Below are 25470 nucleotides of genomic sequence, written 5' to 3'. Positions count from 1 at the left end.
AAAATTTAAAAAAGTGAATTTTGAAGATAAATAAATTTCAAATTGAATCTTGTACCTTTATTTTTAAAGCCTATAGTAAAAATATTTTGTTTAACAATTTTCATGCCTTTTCTAACTTGTTGTTATATAACCGGATATAGTGAATCATAGATGCTTTTTTTTTTTTTCAATAATATTTTACCTCTGTTATTGTTGAATGGAGATTGCAGAAGCAGACATTAATTTTATTATTGTATAAGTAGTCGTACTAATAATTTATTTACTATCAAACATATAGAAAAGTTTTCAATTATGTATTTAAATATGTATTTTTTTACGAATTTACATATGCATTCTATTTAGGGTATTGAGCATTGTTCGATTCAACATAAGACTTAATAAAAGTAAAATTAGATTTTATCACCTACTACCTGGATTTAGAGTATTGAGTAGGCTTGAATTCCACATCTACCAGGTTCCAAGTGGCTTATTGCATTATTGCTGCACGCACCTGTTAGATCTTGAGTATTATGCACTAATGAACTATTTTATAAAGCATACTAGCAGTTCAGCCCAGCTTTGTTCGGGCCCTATGTACTGTCCATAGCTTGATGTGTATATATGTATGCATATATATTAAAAAATTTGACTAATATCCAGGTAACCTACATCTAAAATTTCAAGTGTTTAGACCCAAAGTTGGCAGAGGAGATTGGTAGAGTCTGCAAAGGTCAATTCTTTCAATTTTGACCTCTTGGCAGCCAAATTTTCGCCAAAAAACTGATTAAAAAAAAAGCTTGCTGCATATCTGAATATCCTTTATGCAAAATTTCAAATGTTTAGACCCAAAATTGGCTGATAAATTTGCTAGAGACCACAAAGGTCAAATCTTTTGAACTTTGACCCCTTGGCAGTCAAACTTTTGGTCATAAACGGATTAAAAAGCTTGCCTCATGTCTGAATACACTTTATGTAAAATTTCAAATATTTAGACCAAAAATTGGCTGAGTAATTTGGTAGAGACCGCACAGGTAATTTTTTTTTTTTTTAACTTTGACCCCAATTTTGACCCCTTAACATTTGTTTTGGGCTCAAATCAAATTAAAGTTTGACCCATGTCCAAGTAACTTGCATATAAAATTTCGAGTGTTTAGATCCAAAATTGGCGAAGGAGTTTGCTCGAGTTTTCAAAGGTCAAATCGTTGAACTTTGACCTCTTGACGGCCAAATTTCTGGCCAAAAACTGATTAAAAAGATTCTCCCACATTTCACTACACCTTATGTCAAATTTTGAGACCGTTGACAGTAGTTTGGCAGGGAAATGCACACACACACACACACACACAATTTCACTTTTATAGATATACTAGCATGGGTGCCCGGCGTTGCCTGGGTGTTTGGAGGTGTGTTGAGCAAAAAAAAAAGTGGAAGTAGGAAGGTAGGCTTGAACCCGTACCGCGAAGGAGGAAAAGAATGGGAAAAAAAACGTGATGTCTTTACGACCACCACCAAACCAGAAGTGACGTAAGTTTAAATTAAGACTAGACAATCGAAAAGAGAGGATGACTTTCGAAAATATCTGTGAAAAAAGCGACCCCTCCCAGTAGAAAAGTGCCCAGTTGAGGGTGGAGAAATTGTTTGTAGCCAATTTCTCGGTATTTGAAGGTCGAGCTTCCAAACGATACTGATCTTGTGAAAATCCGTCGCCTCTGTTGAAGGTTTTAGGCAGACATACATACATACATTTATATATTGGTAGCCCAAATTTTCGACTCAAACCAATTAAAAAGCTTGCCCTATCTCTGAATACCCTTTATGTAAAATTTCAAATGTTTAGACCAGAAATTGAGTAATTTGGTAGAGACCGCAGAGGTCAAATTTCTTTAACTTTGACCCCTATTATAACCCCCCCCCCTTAACATTTATTGTTTTGGGCTAAAATCAAGTTATTAAATTAGATCCATGTCCAAGGAACCTATATCTAAGATTTCAATTGTTTATACCCAAAATTGAGTTTGGTAGAGTTCTCAAAGGTCAAATCGTTGAACTTTGACCCCTTAACAGCCAAATTTCTGGCCGAAAACGGATTACAAAGATTTTCTCAAATCTCCATACCCTGTATATCAAATTTCGAGTCTGTAGACTGAAAATTGACAGTTATTGTGTCGGGGAAATGTACAGACACACACACACACAGACACTTTCACTTTTATAGATTGATATGCACATAAAGTTATGAACAGTACACAGGGCCCGAGCAAAGCCGAGTTGAACTGCTAGTATGAAATTTTTTGGAAGGGAGGGGTCGTTTTAAAGTGTTATTATAAACATTCTTCACACATATGTAATATGCCCATAAAAATTAGGCTTCTCCAGAAACTGAACCAAATATAATTTGTTTTTTTCACCATTTTTTTTTTTTTTTTTTTACGCTATACATAAAAAAATGGCTGAATTTAATTATCAATCAAATGATAAAAGAAGTTATTTTTGTTTAAACAAAAAACGCTATTTCAACCAAAATAATTTATTTGGAAACCATGCCCACCATCCGATGTTCTTTGTTTACAATTTTCTCTTCATTTTAGAAGAAATAGGTAAGACAGTTCTTTTAAACTAGAACTCTCAAACTCGAAAGACTGTTTCATCTTCGCAAGAAAGCATGCTGATATATATACTTGGTCGCGACACTGAACATGCTAATGCTTCGGACAGATGGTTGGTTAAAACCACAAGCCCTCGTCAGGCGACTTAAAAAAAAAAAAAAAAAAAAAAAAAAAAAAAAAAGTTTGTCTTCCACATAAAAAATCCAGTCTTTTTGACTTTTGTGGAAGACACTTTTTTTTTTTAAGTCGCCTGACAGACTTTTGGTTTTAACCAACCATCTGTTCAAAAAACATTAGCATGCAAATTTGTCTGTATCAATAAAAATATACCTTGCTCTTCTTTTATTGAGCACTCTTAATAACCTGGTTAAATTCAGTTTTCTCTCTTGAATATCTATAACTTATATATAACAAAGGCCTATATTGCAAATTTCAATATGTTGTTCATCTTAAAATTTATTCCTTTTAAGTATGTTGATATGCACAATAAATTGTAAGCATGTCAGCATACTTCAAGGAATAAATTGTAAGATGGACAACATTTGGAAATTTGGAATATAGGCTTTTGTCATTTATTTGTTATATGCTCTGCAATTATATTGAGCTTCACAAATTAAAGGATTGGTATGAATAAAAGGTGAAATATAATTGAAAAATATTTCCACACACACACATATATATATATAGGTGTGTGTGTGTTTGTGTCTTTTCTTTTACAACCTCAAGATGTTAACTTAGTCCATTACAGTTGTTTTTGCTGTCTGTTTCGTCGGATGATAAAAGTTAAAACTTGAGCTTGTAAAATAAAAAAAAAAAAACATTCAGCTCTTCTAACGTATTGAGCACTTTTTATCCCGTTTTTTACCACTTCTAAATATATTTATGTGGAAATGTTTTTTCAATTTTCATTATCTTTCATATATATATATATATATATATATATGAGAGAGAGATGATGACATTTATGTTTGTTAATTATTTATTTCATATTTTAATTTATTGCAAAATATTTACTAAAATAAAGATTAATTTTTCTTTTTTCATTACAGTTCCCATCTATGTGTGAAAGAATCAAATTCATCATCAAAGATTGGTATGTTTTATTCTTTATTATTTTGGAAACCAAGGAATCCATTTTAGTTTGATTTAACATTTGAGTTCTTATTCTGTGCATGAAATTTGAAGTCATCTGCCAAATGGATGAAAGTTTTATTGTAGTTCTTTTTAACTTTATATTAATGCTGAGAGAGATTTTGTAACAAATTTGTTTTAAATAAGGATAATGACACTCCAAAAAAAATGAGCCTCATTATTTTCTTTTAATCAAAATAAATTTGATTTTAAATCTTTTTTTATTTAAAATACAAGTATAATTATAATAATTTGAGTTATTTTCAGAAGGAATTGCTTACTTTTAAAATGACCTACAAGAATTTCCTGCTACTACTTAAAAATAAATCTGTAGTAATCATAGTGGTGCATACCACAAGCCAATTTATGAGATAAATGAGAAGCATGGTTGGATGTCTATTGAAAATGTTTTATTTTCCAAACTTCTAGGAAGGAAATAAAGTTAATTATATTTGAAAATACGTAGAGTAACATTCTGGATAAAAAAAAGGGTGTTGAAATGAATGAAAATATGTATTTTTATTGATGAAACTTATTAGTATTAAACAAAGGGAGGTAATTAAAATGTCCGGTAAAAGATAAGATCCACACACATTTTCATTTATTATCTTTCAACACAGCATCTCATTCTCAGGGAGGTCGGTTTCTTTGATCTTCACGGTCAGAATTTCATTTGATGTTTTGCTTCACTTTTCAAACTTGGAGTAGTGGTAGCAAAACAGTAACACCTTTTGAACGGCACACATCTTTTTGGGCGGGGGAGAGGGTACTTCAGATAAGAAGTGTTCTCATGTCAGGGTCTCAGACAAATTCCTATGCAGACCGACTGAAGATACTCGAAAATGGGGTCTAGTGGGCGGGTTAGGGTTAATACCGCAGACGGTTTCAATGTGAATCCGACTAGTCTGGGCACATTCAGTTTTCACAGGAGTTAGTGTTAGAACCAATACTGTTAAGATGCACATCACAAATTCCCTGAATCATAGCCCTGTCATTCCTCTGCATCCTCAGAATTAGTAGGAGCTCTGCATTCAATCAGATGTAATATTTTAACGAGAAATTAATAATGAAGCAAAGGTTGTGCAATCTTCACCTGTTGTCCTCCTGAGCTGGTGTCAAGTCTTACGGAGAAATCTAATAACTGAAACAAGCAGGTATAAGCAGAGATACGAATGGAATATTCCACATACGAATGGAACAATCTGCCACTGAGTTCTCAGTCTGTCTACATATTTAGAATTGAGCATCAACCCCCAATTATTCACTTGCAACCAAATAATTTTAATATGCTTAATTCAGATAAATAGTTGGATTTTTTCAGATGAGGATTGATAATTTGCATCCTCATCTTGAACCCATGGTGTAATGGATAAGTGTCGAGGGGCAGTTCTTCTGAAGGTTCGATATTTACTACAGTCAATAACTAAAAAAAAAAAAAAAAAAAAAACATAATTAACACTTCTATCTGGCCATGGATGACAGAATGAGAACAATCTATTTATTTTTGACAATTGAATAAAGATTTTATTTCCACATTTTGTACAAGTTCATAAGCTCAACAACGATTCCAGAGTTTGAAAAAGAGGCACTTGAATAATATCGCAAGTTAGACAGGCCCCAAAATATTGTAGAATTAACCAAGATGATAATGCTAAGTTATAATAATCCAAATAATCAGTTTAAAAATCTGTGCTACGTTCCAGTCTTCTGGGGTTTTGAAGGTTCAGTCCTTACTGAAAGTGATCATTAAGAATAACATCATTTATATTTCTACCTGGTCACAGCTGATAGACTGAGGGCAATCGACCCACATGAATTAAAAGGGTTCAGTTTGAAATTCTGTATAGGTTCCAGAGTTTAAAATGATGCATCTAAAATGACTGCTGGTTATATCAGTATTTTTATATAAAAATAACAAACAAACATGAGAATAGTAGTCCAAAAACAACTAAGTAGCTTTAAAATAATTTTTTCCCCTTTTTATGAATTTTCCTATTTGAAACTGTTTGACATTTGCATGTTTTTAGTCTAGAATGTATGAAATTATTAGAATTTAATTTTAAGAGTTGATAGTGAATGCACTTTGAAATGCCTGTATAGTGACGATACTATTGTAAATGTTTGCTGACTTAAAGTATAATAATTATCTCCTCAGTATGTTGGCAAAGGCTTATCTCTACAGGAAATACGTTGTACAGAATTTAAATATAATCAATTGATTGCTTTTTAGTATGTCCTGTGCGTGTGAAATACAAAACTATAAAAAGGCATGAATGCTAATGCATTGACTTTCTAACAAAATAAACTACAAGAATTTACTCATGAAAACCAGATTTTTACAGTAAAAAAATAACCTGTCATTTTTCTCCAGTTCTCGTAAATACTAGCCCAATCTAATATGAAACTAGCAGCAAACAATGCTCTGTTGGTAGGTTAATAATCGTTGAGCTTTTACTTTGAAAGGTTTGGTCTGTAAAAAAAAATAGAAAGTATATACAAAAACATTTTCTCTCTCTTGATAGTGTTGCAAAGGCAACCTAACTATTAGGCTCACAAGTAGGTGGTTTTTGATTATGTATTGGCTAGCTACATTATGCGGCCTAGCTCAGGATCGGTGAAAGTGAGTTTTGATGGTCAGAAGTTCTGTATTTGTTCAGGAGGAAGCCGATTCAACTCAAATATGCTGATAGCCATTGTAAGTATGATTCTATTGTCACTGCTGATTTAGTATTATTAGATTCAGCTAGAATTCTGTAGAAACCAAGAATATAAGTATTTTAAGACTTGTATAACTAGTATAAAGTCTGCTTTTCATAAGTAAATGTTTGTACAATATTGTCTTGCAAGTGTGTGTGCGTCTATAAACTGATTTTAATTTTGTTTTTTAATGTCTAGAATGAATTGCATTGTAATTTTCTGAAATATCCTTTGTTTTCATTCACACTCTGATATGTGTGTGTGCTTGTGTTTTCCGTGAGGTAAAGGTTGTTTAAATTTTAAAATGAAATACCCATGTTATACGTTTATAAGCCAAAATACAACGAATATGCATAAACATAATTTAACTACATATTTGCAAACATGTTTCAATCTACATATATACGAGTATTCCAAGCAAACGCTACATGATTCATCACTTTTCAAGACCAAAAGCCATGCGATGGTAACGGTTAATTAGATGAATTTCAGTTGAATGATGAACGCCATGAAAGGACTGAAAATGGTGACTGGAATAAAAATAGTTCAATTACTTATATGGGACGATGTACAACAAATAATTGCTGACCTTGATTTGAAAATTATCATATTGTAGTCTGCAGGGTAAATGGGTTTACAATATATAAGCCTTTAACATATACTTTAACATAACTATGAATCCACTTTTCCTTAACTATGAGCTGCTTCTGAATGGATCATTCCTGAACAGAAGGGGGATGGACGTGTTTTCACTAAAGCATTTTTTCTAACTGATCTCATTTTAAGATGATTTAATGTCACATGATTAAAACCAACCAATCAGAAATGGATCCTCGTATATGATGGACCATAGCTGAACTTAAGGTTATACCTTGTTTATTGTAACCTTTTGGCATCTGGTGAAGCATTTCTGCGCATAACTCATAAAGCAGATTATCTACATGGCATATGTAACAGTGCTAATATCTTAAAATGTTTGTAGATGAGTTGCATTTTTTTCCAAGATGGCCTATACATGGCATCTTCGATTGGTCTTAATATATTGTAGCAATGCACATATGCACTGCACATATGTGCAGCACAATATGCATCCACACTATAGTATGGTTAATTTATGAGGTTAGCCTGTTAATATGCATGTACATAGAGAGACGGTGTGGATCTAGTAGAGTGAACCTTGAACAAAAATATTTCCGTATTATTTGGATTCATCGGACTACTATTTTCATTTTGAGTGATTTTTTTTTTCACAATGTTTCGGTCGATGTAACCTCCGACCTTCTTAGGTGTATCTTGTCGAACTCTAGAATGTTTCTGTTGAACGCGGGAATTTTGACGGAACAAGAGCGTATTACTCCCCCCCCCCTTCCCCAGTGAAGTAAATAAAGGGTTCCGCTCCAAATTCCGTCCCAATTCCAGAGTTTGACAGAAACATTCCTGAGTTCGACAAGATACGCCTGAAGAAGGTCGGAGGTGACATCGACCGAAACGTTGTGAAAAATCACACCCAAGATGAGAACAGTAGTCCGATGAATTCAAATAATACAAATAACCAATGCTGATCTAGAAAAAAAAAAATTCAGAAATGTTAAAAATACTTCCGTGTTTTTATTGTTCTTGTGGCAACCATTCACACTCTTTGCACTGAGGATTGAACCTTCAACCTCCAGAAGTGTGTCACTTAGAACTGAATTTTTATCTAGTATTTTATTCGTTATACAACAGGTCAATTACGAATTAAGATTTCTACCTAGTCATGGCTAACAGAATGGCAGCATGCTACCCCTGTGGATTAAATAAAGGATTCATTTTGAAATTCTATGTAGATTCCAGAGCTCAATAAGATACACCTGAAGGTCAGAGGCTACATCGGCCAAAACGTTTGTAGAAATAACATTAAAGATGAAAGCCGATGAGCAGACTAAAAAATAAATCCTTGCTGTTATGGGAGCGTTTTTGGAAATTGTGTTAGTGTTTATTCCAATGTTGTCTAAACGAAAATTCCTGAAGTGAAATGAAAACTTGCGTTATCAAAGATTTTTTTTTTTTTTCAGTTTCTTACAATGAGAAAAATATCCTGTAAAATCAGTGTATTCAATGTTAATATTATCATTTTATCAAAGAGGGGTGGACAAGTGAAAACTAAACGAGACAAACAAAATTTTAATGAACTTTATTAAATAATGCAACCTATTCAGAAAGCACAGTGATCTACGGTTTGTCCATGCCTGACTTAGTAAAAGGATTTGTTCAAAGTGTGCTATCTACCAAAATAAAGCAATTTTAGTACATCTTGAAATGTTCCAATTGTTACCTTTCATCTGTTATAACCATTTAAAGCCTGCTTTTTATTTAAAAATTGGATTGTGATGAAGGGTCAATTTTTCTTTTCTTTTTTTAACTTTGTTTGCAGTTATTTAAGATCATATACGCGCATTGCTTAATTACATTATTGGGTTTTGGGATATGTGATATCACTTTGAATGGTGAATTGGCTCTACACGTTTTGTACGCTTAAAATTGGGCTTGCAATACTGATCTCTGGCGATATTTTGATACCAATTTGTTAGCTTGGGATATGGACCCCCTCCTCCCATGCACTAATAACATATGCTGATATCATTTGAAAAGGCCCAACAATTTTCATCAGTTGACTTTGATGAGTTGCTAACTTTCAAATATTTCTTTCCAATTGTTCACAGCATTACTACAGATATCCAGATCTTGCACAGATACTGATTCAGCATTCTGAAAGTATTTGCAGACCGACTTAGATCTGTTCTTAAAGGAAGATTAAATATGGATAGTATTAGTATAAAGAGATGTGCAGAACAGGAACCTCTGAATTGAAAATATGAATGAAAGTTCTTGGATTGATAGATCTAGAAAAATTGACATATCAATTGATTTGCCTAGATACGGGCATGAAATTACTATTATTGTGATAAAAATGAACCTGATGAGATCCGTAGGTCGTGATCAAAGTAGACATTAAGGACAATTGTTTTAGGTCGCCGAAACATATCACATTTTTTAAACGAAATGTTGATTCATTTTTTCATTGAAATCGGTCTTATTTCAAATTTGCAAAATGCACAAAAGTTGCAAAAAATATTTTTTTTAAAATTGAAACTTCTCAATATAATATGGAAGTGGAACTTTACCATACGACTGAAAAAAAAACTTTGTTTTTTAACGTTTCATTTGAACCTGTAAACTTGTTTGTGTATGTTCACTGCTCAGGTCATGATTGTCCACTCATTGTCTTTGAATTCAGTGCTTGATTTTGACACTGTATGTGCTGTCAGTTATATGATTTCGATTACTGCTATAGCAAAAGCATTTTCCTTTGAAACAAGAAATAACCATTATTATTAATGTGATTTTGTTCAGTTGAGTTGTCAAATCAATCCAGTGCATCTTACGGTATTTATTTAATAGTGCTCACTGACAAGTAGAGCCATATTTTTTTTTATATACAAACTTGCTTTTCCACACAAATGCATTCGTATTTCAAGTATATTTGAGTATCAGAACTCAAGACATCTGTAAAAGACTAATAAAACCGCTTGTTTGAAATGTATATATTTTTTTATTTTTTACGTAGATTCTACAATTATGTTCTGACAACGATGTGTTCTGAAAGCTGGGTATTGTAGAAATATAAAATAATCATATACGGCATAATCACATTGGTACACATGTTCTCATTAGATTACCGAAGTTAAGCAACGTTGAGCCTGGTCGGTACTAAAATGGGTGACCATTTGGGAATTCCAGGTGCTGTATGTGCTCTCCACTTTTTTCGGCATTGTTTCCAGTCGTCTAGCACTTCTCCTTGCCACTGATCTCTGTTGATTCAGGAGAGATGTAGTTGGTAATTGCGCAACCCTTGCCTCACAGCTATCTCTTGCAAGGGGTATCCATTGTCTTCCGAGATTGAATGGAGGCATGGATGAGGAAATAACCACCTACCTCCATATAGAATTACATTTGACAACTTTAATCCCTATTAAATAATCCATAGATGGTTGATAGATAGGGTGTGAAAAATAATTTTTTTTTTTTTTTTAATAATAGATTGATTCAGAACGCTTTCACCCACCCCCATCTTGATTGACCTTTTTCACCTAGCAATTTAAGCATAAACACAGTCTCTCTGTTTACGCTTAAATTTACACTGTTTTATTTTCTGCTTGTATTCAACTGCAGAAGTTTCTATTAGAGTAGTGTGTTGAACAAAATGGACGGCGTTTTTAAAATCGATGGCATAACAAGAGATTCCGGAGCTATATATTCTGAGAGTAATATATTCCACAAATATGAAATAATTATTTTAACTATAGAATTACATTTGACAAATTTATTTAACATTATGTAACTCATAGATGATTGACATGCCCCAAACGGAATCCAGACCTATATATGCATGGAGAACATAATCCCACAATTTTTCCATCATTTTTTTTTTTTTTTGCCAAACATTTTGTAAAACACTTGAGATTTTCAGGCTTGAAGAAGAAAAAAAAAACCCTTATAGATAAATGTTGACGCAAAAGCGAATATCAAGAATGTAATTCCTAACCATTGCTGCTGAAAGACTAATAAAAGGTATTATTTAATTTTATTAATTCATGGGGGCGAATTGTGTTATAAAATTGTTCTTTTTTTAAGCAGGGAGTTATTTTATTCTTCAGAGTTAGGATTGATTTGGTTGAGATTTAACCCTTACGATAATGGAGATTCTGTGTCTAGTTTGTAAACCACACAAGGAATTTTATCTAAAAGGAAACTTGACTTATGTGCATACTCCAGAGAGCCTCACTATATGCTTAAGAACAAATTTCTACCATTTATCACGGTCTTGGGCCAGTATTTCTACTGTCGGGAGTAGCATGCCAGTATTAATCCTTATCTGGTTGACCCATCTCTTTGATTGGTTATCTGCTTGAAGTTTCTTCAATGATTTTTTTTTCTGATTTCTTTACATGGTTGGAGTCTAGTAACCGGAAAACATGTCAAAACCACGTTTATCGTTATATTTTTAAAATAAGGTTGTTGATGGTTGTGTGAATATTAAACCTTTTTTTTTCTGATATCAGTATTTGTCTATCTCCAGAGTTATTTCCAGGATAGTTCTTAAACATTTCATTTCAAAGATATTGAGTTTCTTCTCATTCTCTATTGATATAGTCCAGGTTTCAATTACATATACAACAAGAATTATCAACGCAATGTAAAATCTTTAGAAGTGTTATTCCTGCTTTGTTCCTTTTCTTTTGGTTGTATCAATGTTGTTATTCCTGCTTTGTTCCTTTTCTTTTGGTTGTATCAATGTTGTTATTCCTGTTTTGTTCCTTTTCTTTTGGTTGTATCAATGTTGTTATTCCTGTTTTGTTCCTTTTCTTTTGGTTGTATCAATGTTGTTATTCCTGTTTTGTTCCTTTTCTTTTGGTTGTATCAATGTTGTTATTCCTGCTTTGTTCCTTTTCTTTTGGTTGTATCAATGTTGTTATTCCTGCTTTGTTCCTTTTCTTTTGGTTGTATCAATGTTGTTATTCCTGTATTCTGTTAATGTCAGATGAGGATCCTGCAACCAAGTGATACAAAATCTTCAATTTTCTTTTTCTTTATTTTGTCGTCTATTTGATATGGTATTGCTATTTTCTCTCTTAGCAATAAAAGTAATTTAAGGTTAAATTACCTCGTTCATTATATTTCTCTAAAGCAGTGCATACATATCTTGACCAGTGTTACTTAACACCATGTTTTTTTAAATTAATATACAGAGTTTTGATCGGTTGTGTTTGTATTTATATGAACACGAAATGTGCATTATTTAGTATTAAAAATAAATTTAGTGGAATCCGTGGTTTTCTAGCGGCTGTGGCCTAAATATAGATTAAGACAAATTATTTTAAATTACCCAGAGGATTTCTGTATTAAATAAACTATGTTCATGTCAAAAAGAGAATTTTTTTTTTTTTACCCTTGTTCACCTCAAACAAGTCACTTTTGTAATAAATAAGCCATGTTGATTAAAAAAGTAGAATTTTTGCAAGGAATTTTGGCTCACTAAAACGAATCTTGTTCCAGATTTATGAAATGTACGAAAGTTGCAGGAAAATAATTAAGAAAAATAGCCAAGGTTTAAACTACTGAGTCGATCTGGTTGAAAATTTCTATGGACCTTTGTTACAGGATGTAGCGAGATAGGTATTATAGTATTCATTCGATGCACGGTTAGGGATGAATAGGGGTTAGTATTTATTGCAAAAATGAGCACAAAATTGACTCCTATTCAACCATCAATTTACATAAAGCACTCCTAAATTAATGGGTTATAACTTTTGCCCATTTTAATTAATAGTGCTCAATAAGTCAATTTTTTTGCTACACAAGTGCACCTGTGTTTTGGTTATATTTTAGTATCATCTGTTGAGAATAAAAACAAAACAAAATCAGAGCTCTTCAATTTTAAAGATTGAAATTGGCTTGCCCAGCAAGACTGAGTTCTTATTCCACAACTTCAAGAAAAAAAAATTAAAGCGGGTTTTTTTTTTGTTTGTTTTTTTGTTTTTTTTTTGTCCCTCTCCAACAAAAAAAAAAAAAATGGGTAGAGGGTCGGAATCAAATGACTTTGGTGTTTTTGGTTTGTTTGTTTCTTTTTTTTTTTTTTTTTTTTCTCTATCACTTAACTTTTTTTCCACTCATTCAGGGATCGAGTAAGTGAGGATGATGTCATATGTTCCAGTTATTTAAGTACCAATCTTATCTCTGCCTATGGAGAAAATGGTTTGTCCTTTCACTGTTCTGAATTATTTCCTTAGTTCATTTTTTGATCCCTTTTTTTATTATTTAAAGACTGATCCCTTTCCCATGTCCCTTCTCACTGAGCTAACTGCATGTTAAATCTTGTTCAGTTCAAGAAGCCATTTTTTTTCTTGCTGGCATTAAATTATACTAATTAAGTTTGCCTGGACACAGCTTTTAGCTTGCTGCAAGTTTATTATACATAACAATACTCAACCATAAACAAACAAAAATAAACTAAAATTAATATTCTATAAGCTGGATTATTTAGAAGGTTTGTTTCCTTTATAGATATTAAGTCTGGTTAAATCTACTTTGATTTTCAGAGGTGACTTCCAACAAGCAGGTAACATTTGAATTATTGACATAAATGTGAGGGTTTTTTTTTTTTGGTTTTTTTTCAGTTTTAAATATTTCTTTTTATATTTTTTTTAGTTATAAAGTTTATATTATCTGTTAATTTTCAATGCTTTGTAAATTATTTTAATTTCTTAATTTATTTTCAGGGATATTTTTAAATGTGGAAAGTAAAGCTATTGAAAGAAAATTAAACTAGTGTTGGTGAATGAAAAATAAACATAGACATGACTTTTATAAAATACTCGCTGTATTGACCCAGCATTTCCCAGGACCCATTACATTCAGATTTGTTTCAAAATTCCTTATAAAAACATTTGAGATAGTTGACTCTTTGACAAAAGTTGGTTATTTATTAAGTTTTGACAGAAAAATTACTATAATTTTTTTTGATGATCTTAAATGAATTTTGATTTGTAACCAATACTTTTTCCCCCCATTTCTTATTTCTAAAATTAGTGTAATCGCATATTTACTGATCCGAGCAACTTCCTGTTTGAAAATTCGTCTGCACTAAACGGTATAACTTAATCTGAAGAGGCTGTTATATTATGTTCCTTCGAGTTTGCACGATGGATAACATTGAGAAGGTTGGACTCGTAGCTGGCATCCGTTTTCTGGGTTGTTGTTTAAAATATATATAGTCCGGAACGAGCGACAGTGTGAAGACATTGAAATGGTTGGCTACAATGATTTAATATGCTATAAATGTCCCCTATTATTACGAATACTATAACAAAAGAAGGATGTTTCCAAATGTAGTGATCGATATTGTTGGGGTTATTTTTTTTATTCAGTCTTAAAAGTGTTAAGTAAATTCATTTTCTTTTCCACAATTTTTCTTATATTTAAAAACAATACTTTCAGTATAAATTATTTATGTAAATAAACATTTAATTTATTATAAAAGTATATTTATTATAAAATTTCCTGTAACTAAACATTTCATCGAAATTAGTTTTTGGATATTATGTGTTGGCCTACATTTTCATGAGTCTTCAGATTGAATTACACCATTTAGTGTGGACTAGTTTCAAAACAGTAAGTCGCTACGATCGGTAAATATACAGTTATGCCAATTGATTAAATACTCTCTTGTGAATAAAAAAAAATGAAATTGTGATTTAAGTACGATTACGACGTATTAGTTTCAATACTTACAATCAAAATTATGACAACTGTTGATTGTGTTATCTTGCAACCTGTTTTTTGTTAGTGGAATTTTGGTTGATATTTCGAGTAACTTTGTTGTGTTTCTCATTGCAATTTATTTAACTTATACGTAAAATGGACGCCGTATGGAAGCTGCAATGTCTAGATGTTGACCATAGTTTATTACAAATTGCCTGAGACTGCAATCATTGGCACAATATCCTGCAAAACTATTTCAATGACTTTAGCAAGCAAATATCAATCACTGTAAGCTCGGGGGTTTTGAATGTACCAAACTGTACAGACTGTTATAACGCATAATAGAAGTTTGAACGCTTATTGAAATGTTCAATAAATTTTCAAGACATATATTGGCTACGAGATGATGACAAAATCTAGAAATTGCTTGATATCTTCAGTTGGAGAAGAATAAAAACTGATTTCAGAAGTGTCGATATTTCCTACCGACGAGTGGGGGGGGGGGAAGAAAAGGCGTTTAGCTTGCAACGAAAAATTACCTCGTTGCTTACAAGCAAACGTATTCTTGTAAATATAACGCGCTGTTAAGTTATCGTACCGGTCTGATAGATCTCTAACAACGACAAGAACAAAACTACAACAACAACAAGCCTACAAAGGTGACTCTTTTTATAGTCTCAATCTCTCGTTCAGTGGGATTGAAACGAGACTGGAATGTCTATTTAAGCTATAAGGAATAGACATCCTATTTTCTTCATTAACAAACACCAGGCCGGGCCGTTCACAGCCATGAGTGTCTTTCCCTTCCCACCGAGCCACCCTCGGTAAGTCAATCAATTTAATTATCACAGAAATTGTATTGCTGTGGAATATGGCAATAAATTAATTTCTGACATAGACTCCATATTGTACGAAAAACTATTTTGATTCTTTATTATAAGTTTTATTTTTATATAATGCAGTCTTCTCTTGCAACACAACGTAATTACGTTATTCTGTTATGGTGTTTGATTACTTTTAAATAGTGTTGATCACTATGATCAGCTTTTTGAATGCAACTAACGAATTAAAACAGACATTCATAACATTTTTTTTAATGGAAATCCATCTAGACATGGCATGAAGCCATTTGATGTACTAAACTAAAACAAAAAAATTCAAGGTCAAAAACTAGTCAACAAGAAGTGTTGATTCTAATCCAGAAAAGTTATTCTTCCTCCTTTGTCAGAAACATTGCTCATGGAATGTGAGGACGAGAAAAGGGAAGCGAGTTACGAGGCTGCCAGAAGTAAATCGACTCCATAAAATACCAAACTCGAATAATTTAATGTATTTTGTATTGAGAGAATGAAGCAAAACCTGAATGCTTAATTGCAATAACTTGTTTGCACAAGGATTTATTTCACTTCTGTTACATCTTCCTCTTGTTTAAATTTTAAAACTTATCAAATATGCGTTTTTTTGCTTTTATTCTTTTTTCCTTTGCTACAGGGACCGATTGAATGAAGATGACACTGTGGGCACTAACTTTTTACCCATATCTCTTATTTCCTCATCAGGGGACACTGGTGATTATTTTTATTTGATTTTTTCTACCAATGTAAAGATTTATTGCAAGTGTTTGCTTTTTGTTAGAAGAAACCTGGTGTGGGGGTCGCCATTTTGTAATTAAGGAAAGAGACTTTTGTGCGTGTGTGAAATGGAGAAAAATAATCGCATGAAATATTTATCTAATAAAAATGGTGGTAAGACAATATGATGCATTGCTATTTATAGTTTTATCATTTAGAGAATTATTTGGCCGTTGGTATATGTATTTTTTGTTCAAGATACGTTCTATAATACTAGTGTGCTAAAAAAAAAAAAAATGAACTCTTTAACTTATGCTCTCTGGAAGCGAGTAACCTCCCTTGAGCTTTTTTTTTTTTTTTTTTTTTGTGTTAAATCAACTGCAGTACTCTTGGTAGCTCATTCCTGCATAGTTCTCAGTGAAACACATCTTCTTTCAAGCATCCTCAGACTTGAGGTTTTTGATTACAACTACGTTGGGAAAATCTTTGTACACAATGTTTAAAAATAATTTTACAATGTGAACATTCTTTATCATCCAAACTATAGGATAGATCAAGGATTCCAAACTGGGTCCACATAGACCATTAGTTCCACAGAAGAGAGCATTCAAGAAGGTACACAAACGAATTATACTTTGCCTATCCGAAATAAGGGGTACATATGAAAATCTGTTGATTCTAAATATCATATGATAAATCTATACAACAAAAATTAACGTACATGTGTCCAGCTTGTTTCAATAATCACATATGCAAATTTGTTTTTTATGAGCAAAGAAAGGAAAGTTTAATCATAACTGATAATTTATATAAAAAAAAAATTGAGTGTACATGTTTCCGACACGCTTTACGGTATTGTGATAGTGTACACAACCTAGCAATAACATTAATTTTGTCTTTTCTTGATTAGTTTTGTTTCAATGATTCAAAGTAATCAGTAGTGGAATGGGGACAAAAATGGATGGTCACGTTCAATGCCGCCAAGACAAAACTGGTTTCATTCAATAATTACAAGAAACCTTCTCTACCACCTATAGCAATGGCCAACGACTCTTTATCTGAGAGTACGTCTCTCAAGCTCCTTGGCCTAACGTTCACAGGAAACATGAGCTGGAACAATTACATCGAGAGCATTGCCAGGGCCGCTGCGAGGAAGGTGGGCTCTCTCTACCGTGCTAGAAAACTTCTAACACCCGAAAGTATCCTGTACCTCTACAAGGCCACTATTCGCCCATGTATGGAGTATTGCTGTCATATTTGGGCTGGTGCATCGGCTACTAGTCTCTCGCTCCTTGACAGGGTTCAAAAGAGTCGCAAATCTGATAGGCCCTAAACTGTCCCATCGTCGAAACGTTGCATCCCTCTGCCTGTTCTACAAGTATTATAATGGTGAATGCTCTGATGAACTGCAAGCACTTGTGCCCCCACGAAGTAAACACCCTCGAGAGACCCGACAAGCTGCAAAATCCCACCCCCACACTGTAGAGATCCCTAGATGTAAAAGATCTTTCTACTCCAGTAGTTTCTTCCCCAGAACTGCTAGACTTTGGAATTCCATTCCAGGTCACTGCTTCCCCAACTGTACTGACATGCATAAGTTCAAGTGCAACGTGAACCAACATCTCGCTGCCCAAATCCCTACATAGTACCCCAGTAGATGTTTCCCCTGATAGTAGCCCCCTACACCAAAGTGGCAATGTGCCTTGTTTGGGGTGAAAATGTAATAAAAAAAAAAATTTTTTTTTTTAAAAAGTAGTGAAAAAGAATTAAACCTCGAAACAAGTAAGCAAAGTCAGCTAGTATAAATTATTTGGTATACAAAGAATATGTAATATCGCTAAAACGCTGCTTTCTTTGGTAAGTATTGTAGAGCCAGATGTACGATCACAGCCTATGTGGTACTCTACCTTCACTGTTTCTTAGCTCAATTAAGCAAATATTTATTGGTTTTCATGCTTTGTGTATCATAACTAGAGCTATGACAACAGCATATTATTTTCCTTGTTTTGATTCTCAGGTATATATCCATTGATATCTTATGTTTTTATGTAGAGTGATGTGGTTCTCGGTTGATTGTGTCTGTGTCAAAGATATACTCGAGAGTAAAAACAATGAAAATAATATGCTGTTGTCATAACCTTAGTCATAGCATTCTAATCCACCCTGAATCTATTATGTTCATGAAGACCTTGTGCATATCTTAAAAATTAGTAATATTTGAGTTAAATATTACTATTTATGCATTTATGGATGACATCTGATAAAATAGCTCTTGGGGGGGTCCATGAACAAAATAAGGTTAGGAACCCCTGCTTTTGACTTTAGTCTATCTACAGGCTATTCTAATCAATGCAACACTTGAAAGGTTTCCGATTTAAATCATTTAATAAAGTTGAAACCTATCAAGAATTTATTATTATTCAAAGCAGGATTGGTCTTTATTTTGATGAATAATTTTTTCACATCACTTTTTGAATAATAAATCATTTAACATAGTACACAATTTATTTTCCTCAAGTATTTTCCTTATTGTCAACATGACAATTGTTTCATGCACAAACAACCGGAATAAATATAGAATTGGCATGATATACGCAAGACTTTTCCCTCAACCTAATACAGCAAATGAGATCTAATTTTCAAATCCGTTTGAAATAAGATATCTAGACCTTTTGGAAATCATGGAGATCAATTTCGTTTTCCGTCTTGATATGCTCACCAATGTTCAAACATCCTCAAATTTCAAAATCTGAATATTTCTTTGAAATGTGTTTGATATCAAGTACATGTTTCTTTCAAAAGTCGATAGATTAATATAAAGAGACGGATAATAAAATAACTCGTATTTTACAAACTTAAAGAAAAGACTTCAACTTGTGTATGAATATTTTACAATGGATTTCATAAGATCAGTGTTTCAATGTGTTTCTTTCTAAAAAAAACATGAAAAAAAATTAAAATTAAATCTCGTATCAAACAAATTGTTATGGTTGTGTATAAATTACAATAGCTTCATTTTGTTCAATGTATATAAAAAAAAACTTAATTGATTTCTACATTTGAAAGACATTTGGGATGTTTTTATCATATACTTTGAATTAGTATTGAAAAATTTTAATTCAGTGTCTTTCTGCTTGGTGGCATTCTGTAATTGTCTTTCAAAAACTTCTTTGGTCTATAATTTATTTGTTGTTAACGTAATATTCAGGCGTTTGTAGATGATCCATTACTATTCTGAAAATTGTTTGAACTGTTGAGCTCGTTATTTTTAGAAGAGTCTTTTTTTTTCTTTTTTTTTTTTGACAATCTGTAGATGTAGATTGAATTATATCAAAAGAAATTAAGTAGTAGTAGTAGTATAGATTCTGTCGGTTCACAGTGAATTTTATTGAAAGACTAGCAGAGAGACCCGACGTTGCCTGGGATGATTGACCGTTCATTTATAAAGAGAATTGCATTGTGGAATATGAGAATTTTCAGGGCTCCACCAATCAGAATGGACGGACTTTGATAAGGGAACCTTTATTATTTATAAATAGGAAAATGGAAACAATGTTAGGTCTGTTTTCTTCAGACAGTTATGGTCAGTGTAATAACAGAATTTGTGGAAAGTGTAGAATTTGGTCTGGTGATAACTAGTAGCAGTGGTAGTACTAAATATTTAGAGAGAAAAATAGGGATTCCTTTCGCTATATTGTGATGGTGTTGCTCATAGGATGAAATGTAGTATTTTAATATAACGACTAAATGTGTCTAAAATGGTGTTCGAAAGCTACATGCGATAGTGGCTATTAGTCTAGATGTATTAAATTTTATGTGGCATCTTGTTGCAAACCTACGATACTTTGGTCTAGAGGGGAATTTCTGCAGCCATTTTATTATATATGGAGATTATATATTTTATATTATGATATATTAGAATATTAATTTATATTATTATTTATATTATTTATGTAAGAAATTTTAATTTCATTTTTTAAAGAGGAAAATTGTCCTCTCATGACAGTGTTACTTTGGTTCATGGCATTTCCCAGTTGTTGCTAGAGATTTGATGTGCCTGATCAAAGTGTAGTCACTTCTGCGGCTCACTATCCCATGTCCATAAGTATACTTCTGAAACCTTACAACAGAAATTGTCATTATTACATACTAGCAGGATAACCGGTGTTGCCAAGGCAAGTAGTAATTTATTTTTAGCAATAACAATTGATCTTTACTTTTTACTAATTTTCGATTACAAGTTATTTATTTACCAACATAATGTTATCGTGGAGCTATGTTCCTTGAATTTTCGAGGAAAATTTCATCTTCAGAAAAAAAAAGAAAACAATTATATTTTTTTAAATATGTACAACAACTTGATTGCCAGAAATTATCGATAAATTTATATATATAGTTAGAGATATATTTAGCGATTTATTAAAATTTCGATCTCTACAGGATTAAAAACAAAAAAAAAACATACAAATATAAAAAATTGTATTTGTTCTTATCACCATTTTCTTTTATCTGGTTTTCTTTGCGTTGGCGGTTTAAATGGTGAAAGTTTTATTTTAATTTGGTGATGGAAGAAGAAAAAATGGTTGAAGGCTTATTTATTTCACTCGGATATGGATAAAGCGAATTTCAATTGTAAGCTTCTACAGTTTATTAAAAAAAAAAAAAACAATTTACATACTTTGAAATACTCGACTGTTGTTGGATAATATGTCATTATTTATCTATTATAAATACCAAAAAAAAAAAAAAAAATGCTAATCTGCCCCTCCAAAAGAGGGGGTAATGACTGGGAAATTTTTTATGCCAACAGGACATGTCCCTTTCTCCCTGGATTAAATATTTAACAAGGCCAATAGCCATTAGTCGCATGCTCTCGTGTAATGAACGAATGCGTGAATGTAGGATTGACATGAAATTCTTAAAGATAAACTAAAATGACCGAAAAATGGGCTGAAATGACTTAAATAAACAAAAAGTAAATGAACTTAAGGATGACTTGAATGCTTAAAAAAATAACTGGAATCCTTCAAAAACAACTTGAATGATCTGGGGAATGACTTGAATGGCTTTAAGACTGACTGGTTGTAAAGTAGGTGATCATTTTACATTAAATTAATACAGAAAAGTGATCCCCCACTGTATATCACAAAGTTACAAACGTAAGTACAACATGTAGTACGAACAGATACTACACTTTGAGATATTAAATCTTTTATTCGGGAAAAAATAAACATGAACAAAAAACTTGGGCACAAGGCCAACTCAAAAGGGGGGAAAAATGGGAGTCGTTGGTCATCCTTGTCACTTTAGAACTAAACAAAGGTTTCTCTTAGCTAGAATCTTCTTTCACCATAATACCGCATTCGCCCTTTCGTACTTGGGATGTCCTGCTTAGCACCCAATTTTTAAAACATTTTTTATTAGCGTGTAAAAGCAAAAAAGATAAGAATAAAGGTAATACTATATATAATTCATTTGTGTCGAGGGCGGAGAAAAAAAAAATTCCAGTAATGATTAGTAGGGCCCTCCCAACCCCGTCTAGTTGATAGACTACCCGTTCCACTTTGGTTTATAAAGGAACCTGAGCTCCTGCGGGCCGGTCTCTAAGTGGGGATGCTCTCTAGATGGGACGAAATGGAGAAAAAAAAATGAGGGGTGGATGGATGGGGGGGGGGTAGTGATTGATTTCTTTCTCTCCAAGATGGGTGAAATTTAGAGAGAGGGGTGAAAAGAAAAAATTGCAATTAGGTGGGGGTGGGGATCTTGGAGGCTTCCTAATCGGGAGGGGGCACTCACTCAGCTAGCTAAGAGGCTAAGAATAAAATTACACTTGACAGAACTGCGCATTCCACACCTAGGCAGGGAACATGTATTCAAATTTGACTCCTTTTCACACATCACACAGACTTGCTACATGTATCCATCTTCTGTCAAATGCCGCGCAATGCAGCCTACACTTTGATCTTGGCCAAAAGGCCAAGAAAAGCTTTAAAAGCTAAGAACATCATCTATTAACAACAGACCTTTGATCTTAATCAAAAAGGCCAAGCACAAAAGTGTTACGGACAGACCGATCGACTGACTTATAGAATCGCTTGCACACGACTAAAAATAGTACAATAGTATAGATTTGGCTTAACAGAGGCAGATATTAAATCTCCATTAGTAATTTAAAATTAATAATTGTTGCTTGTACTGCAGCATTGTTCCAAACAAAACCTTCATCAGATGATGGCTCTGAATCATGGTTTCAGAACCAAAGCATTGTTACCCAGAGCTTTTCAGTAGTATCTCAGGATACTACAAAACTTTGTTCGATTTTTGTCACTCTGTGGGATTGCCATATCCATGTTGGTGCCTTGTCTTGTATTTTCTTTATATATTTCCTCTTGTCAGATGGGAAAAGACCAATATTATTCAAGAATACAGAGGTTGTTATTCTCGTATCTGTTTTAATTTCTTCTCCTAGAAATTTGCAATATGTATTAGATTAAAAATATATTTCAAATACTTTTTCTTCATTTTATTAAAGATAAATTGATATTTAAATTTATGGTCAAGTTATTCCTGATATCAAAAATACTTTCACCCCAACTTCCCCATCTCTAATTATTGCATCAACTAAATTAGTATATCTGCATTGGCGATGACTAATATAGATTAGAACTTATTACTTTCTGATCGTGTTGCATTGATGAGCTTGAAATTTGAACTGCTAACTTTATAATCTAGACAATTTCTCCAGTTTTTGTTATGGACTTGATATTTCATAAGGGAAAAAAGCTATAACACTTGTTTTGCTTAATTATATTCATAACTAATATTTTATAGTTTTTGTTTTTTTATAATATATATATATATATATATATATATATATGTATATTTTTTTTTTCAATTTTGGGGGAATGGTGACTTTAAAACTCAATTCTTTTATGATTATTACTGTATGAAATATTTCAGATGAACAAAAAATAAATCTTAAACTTTCCATGTTTTTCTTTTAGTTTATACAGTTCTGCTTTGAATGTAAATGTTTAATTTTTAGAGGTGGGATTCCGTTTCTTTTTGAACTTAAGATGACATTTTTTTAATCAAAATGCTGACTAAAAAATAATATGCAATCAACTCCGATTTACAGGAGAAATGTAATTTTGATAGTTTGAAATTTATGCCAGGTTCATTATTAACGTTTATTTTTTGGGGAGGGGGGGGGGTTAATAGGCTTTCATGTAAGGCTAAAACATCTGTAATTAAAAAAAAAAAAAAAAAAAAAACTGTCATCGAGGTGAAATGTTTTATTTTGCGAAATGAAACTTAAATATAAGAATTTCATAGACTTTTTATTTAAATGGTATAATGGAAAATGGTAGTTTTTAATAATCCAATGGAAGAATTTAAACATTGTTTGAGCGTAAAAAAATGTTTTATACGAGTAAAACTAAAACAGTTACGATAAAAAAGTTCTTACACTAATTCTGCAAACTTCTCATTCATTCAAATAAATTGAATCCCACCATTAACTTGATATTACTTAATTTAACAAGGCTTACTATTTTGTTTTGTGCTTTTTAATATATATTTTGTTTGTCTGTTTGTTTGTTTTTCACTAATTATTACATGTTGATATTATTTTAGAATTTCATGTAATTTTTCCTTGGCAGGATTTCTTTCTATTCTTTCTCATATATATATATATATATATATATATATATATATATATATATATATATATATATATTGTTTTAATTAAAGAAGCCTTTATTGTGTATTTTCTCCACCTTTCCTAAATCTTCCTAATCTATTAATACTATACTAATATGCATAATGACTAATATTTTGGCTTTTTCATTTGCATGGTAAAATATCTTATATCTATTAACTGTAATTTTTTTTCTTTTCAATCACTCTAGTTAACATATTTTGCTGTGGGAACAGTAATATAATAAGCAAATACATGAAAAATACCAATTACAAAAGCAAAACTTTGTATCTTAATTCAGCGGTTTTAAGTTACACAAAATTATCTACTTTTTCCAGACAATGGAGCGAAAAAAATTTTTTTTTTTTTTTCTTTTTTTTTTTTTTTTTACTAGTTTCTTTGTAGACTTACATAAATGGGTCGTACTTCAAACTTTTTAATCTTCAAACTCGTGTTTATTCAACTTTCATTAGAATTTTAAAATAACCTTAAGCAATGAAAAATCTCATTGGTTATATTTATAAATAAATTTTATCAAAAAGAAAGCCTATCTCTATTTTCTGGAAATGTATTTTGACTTAAATTTCATCTAATTTGCAGTATAGAGTTGATTTTGTTAGAAAAGCTAACGTTGCATTTTTTAAATAATTTTTATAATTTTAATATGATTTATAACTTAGGAAATATTATTAGTTTAATTAATTTTTAACAATCTTAATCAATTTTGTCATCCCACATTAAATAAATTTACCCTAAGAACCTATTAATCTTGAATTGAATTTGAATTATTAAATGAATACAATTTTTATTTAAAAAAAAAAAAAATAAATAAATAAAAATGCTGAATTTGTTTTCCTATTTGAAACTTGGGTATACTTAAAATTAAAAGTGAATGTATAAAGAGAAGTTTCCCTTTTCTAGTGATCTTGTGTAAGAATCAGATGAGATTTCTGCGTTGTTCCTATTTACAATGCCTCCCCACGGGACAGTTAGACACCAGGGTCGTTTTTTAACGTGGAGAAAAGGAACAAAAATAAAAATTGTCTGTCCTCCACTGACAGAGAACAAGAAATTGAAGTGCAGCATCTGAAGAACAGATACTACACCCGATGCATTGTTGCAATGTCATTTGTTTTTTAATTAAATTTCTAAATCAACTTTGATCATCATGAGCCAAGTTCTCAGTTGACTTTTTTTTTTTTTTTTTTTATGTCATCTTGGTAATTTTGTGATGTTTTCAAGAGGAATCTACACAGCAATACCCTTGTAACAACAACCTTCTTGAATAACCCATTTTGTTTGCATATTACTACTGATAAAAGTTACTCCTCGGTTTAATAAAGTTATATACAACTAGAAGAATACCCGTCCCAGGATGGGTAAAATTAATTCCTTATACAGAACTGTTTTATGTTCGCTTACAAAGATTAAAATCAATATATAATGATAGTAAACCTTATGTCTAGAATTATTATCCCAATTATGA

General features: G+C 31.9%; 1 protein-coding gene and 1 pseudogene across 4 annotated transcripts in view; both read left to right on the top strand.

The window, feature by feature from the left end:
* Positions 1–25470, top strand: part of LOC145283742 (myoferlin-like) — a 425198-nt gene that overhangs the window by 257992 nt on the left and 141736 nt on the right. For 2 of the 4 annotated variants that reach the window (XM_080132804.1, XM_080132802.1), the window contains 2 exons: positions 3635–3678; positions 16206–16282. In XM_080132804.1, coding sequence (XP_079988930.1) covers positions 3635–3678; positions 16206–16282 — 121 coding nt within the window. Of the gene's footprint in view, positions 1–3634; positions 3679–13131; positions 13209–16205; positions 16283–25470 lie in introns of all 4 variants that reach the window. The other 2 variants (XM_080132803.1, XM_080132801.1) reach the window with 1 other exon arrangement.
* LOC145284113 (5S ribosomal RNA) lies at positions 10088–10205 on the top strand (annotated as a pseudogene).

This window comes from Euprymna scolopes, chromosome 8 (assembly GCF_053919585.1).
Source record: "Euprymna scolopes isolate OS-2025 chromosome 8, ASM5391958v1, whole genome shotgun sequence".
In the NCBI taxonomy this organism is placed as follows: Eukaryota; Metazoa; Mollusca; class Cephalopoda; order Sepiida; family Sepiolidae; genus Euprymna; species Euprymna scolopes.
The sequence above is the reverse complement of the archived record's forward strand: the minus strand, read 5'-3'. Positions and strand labels throughout refer to the sequence as shown.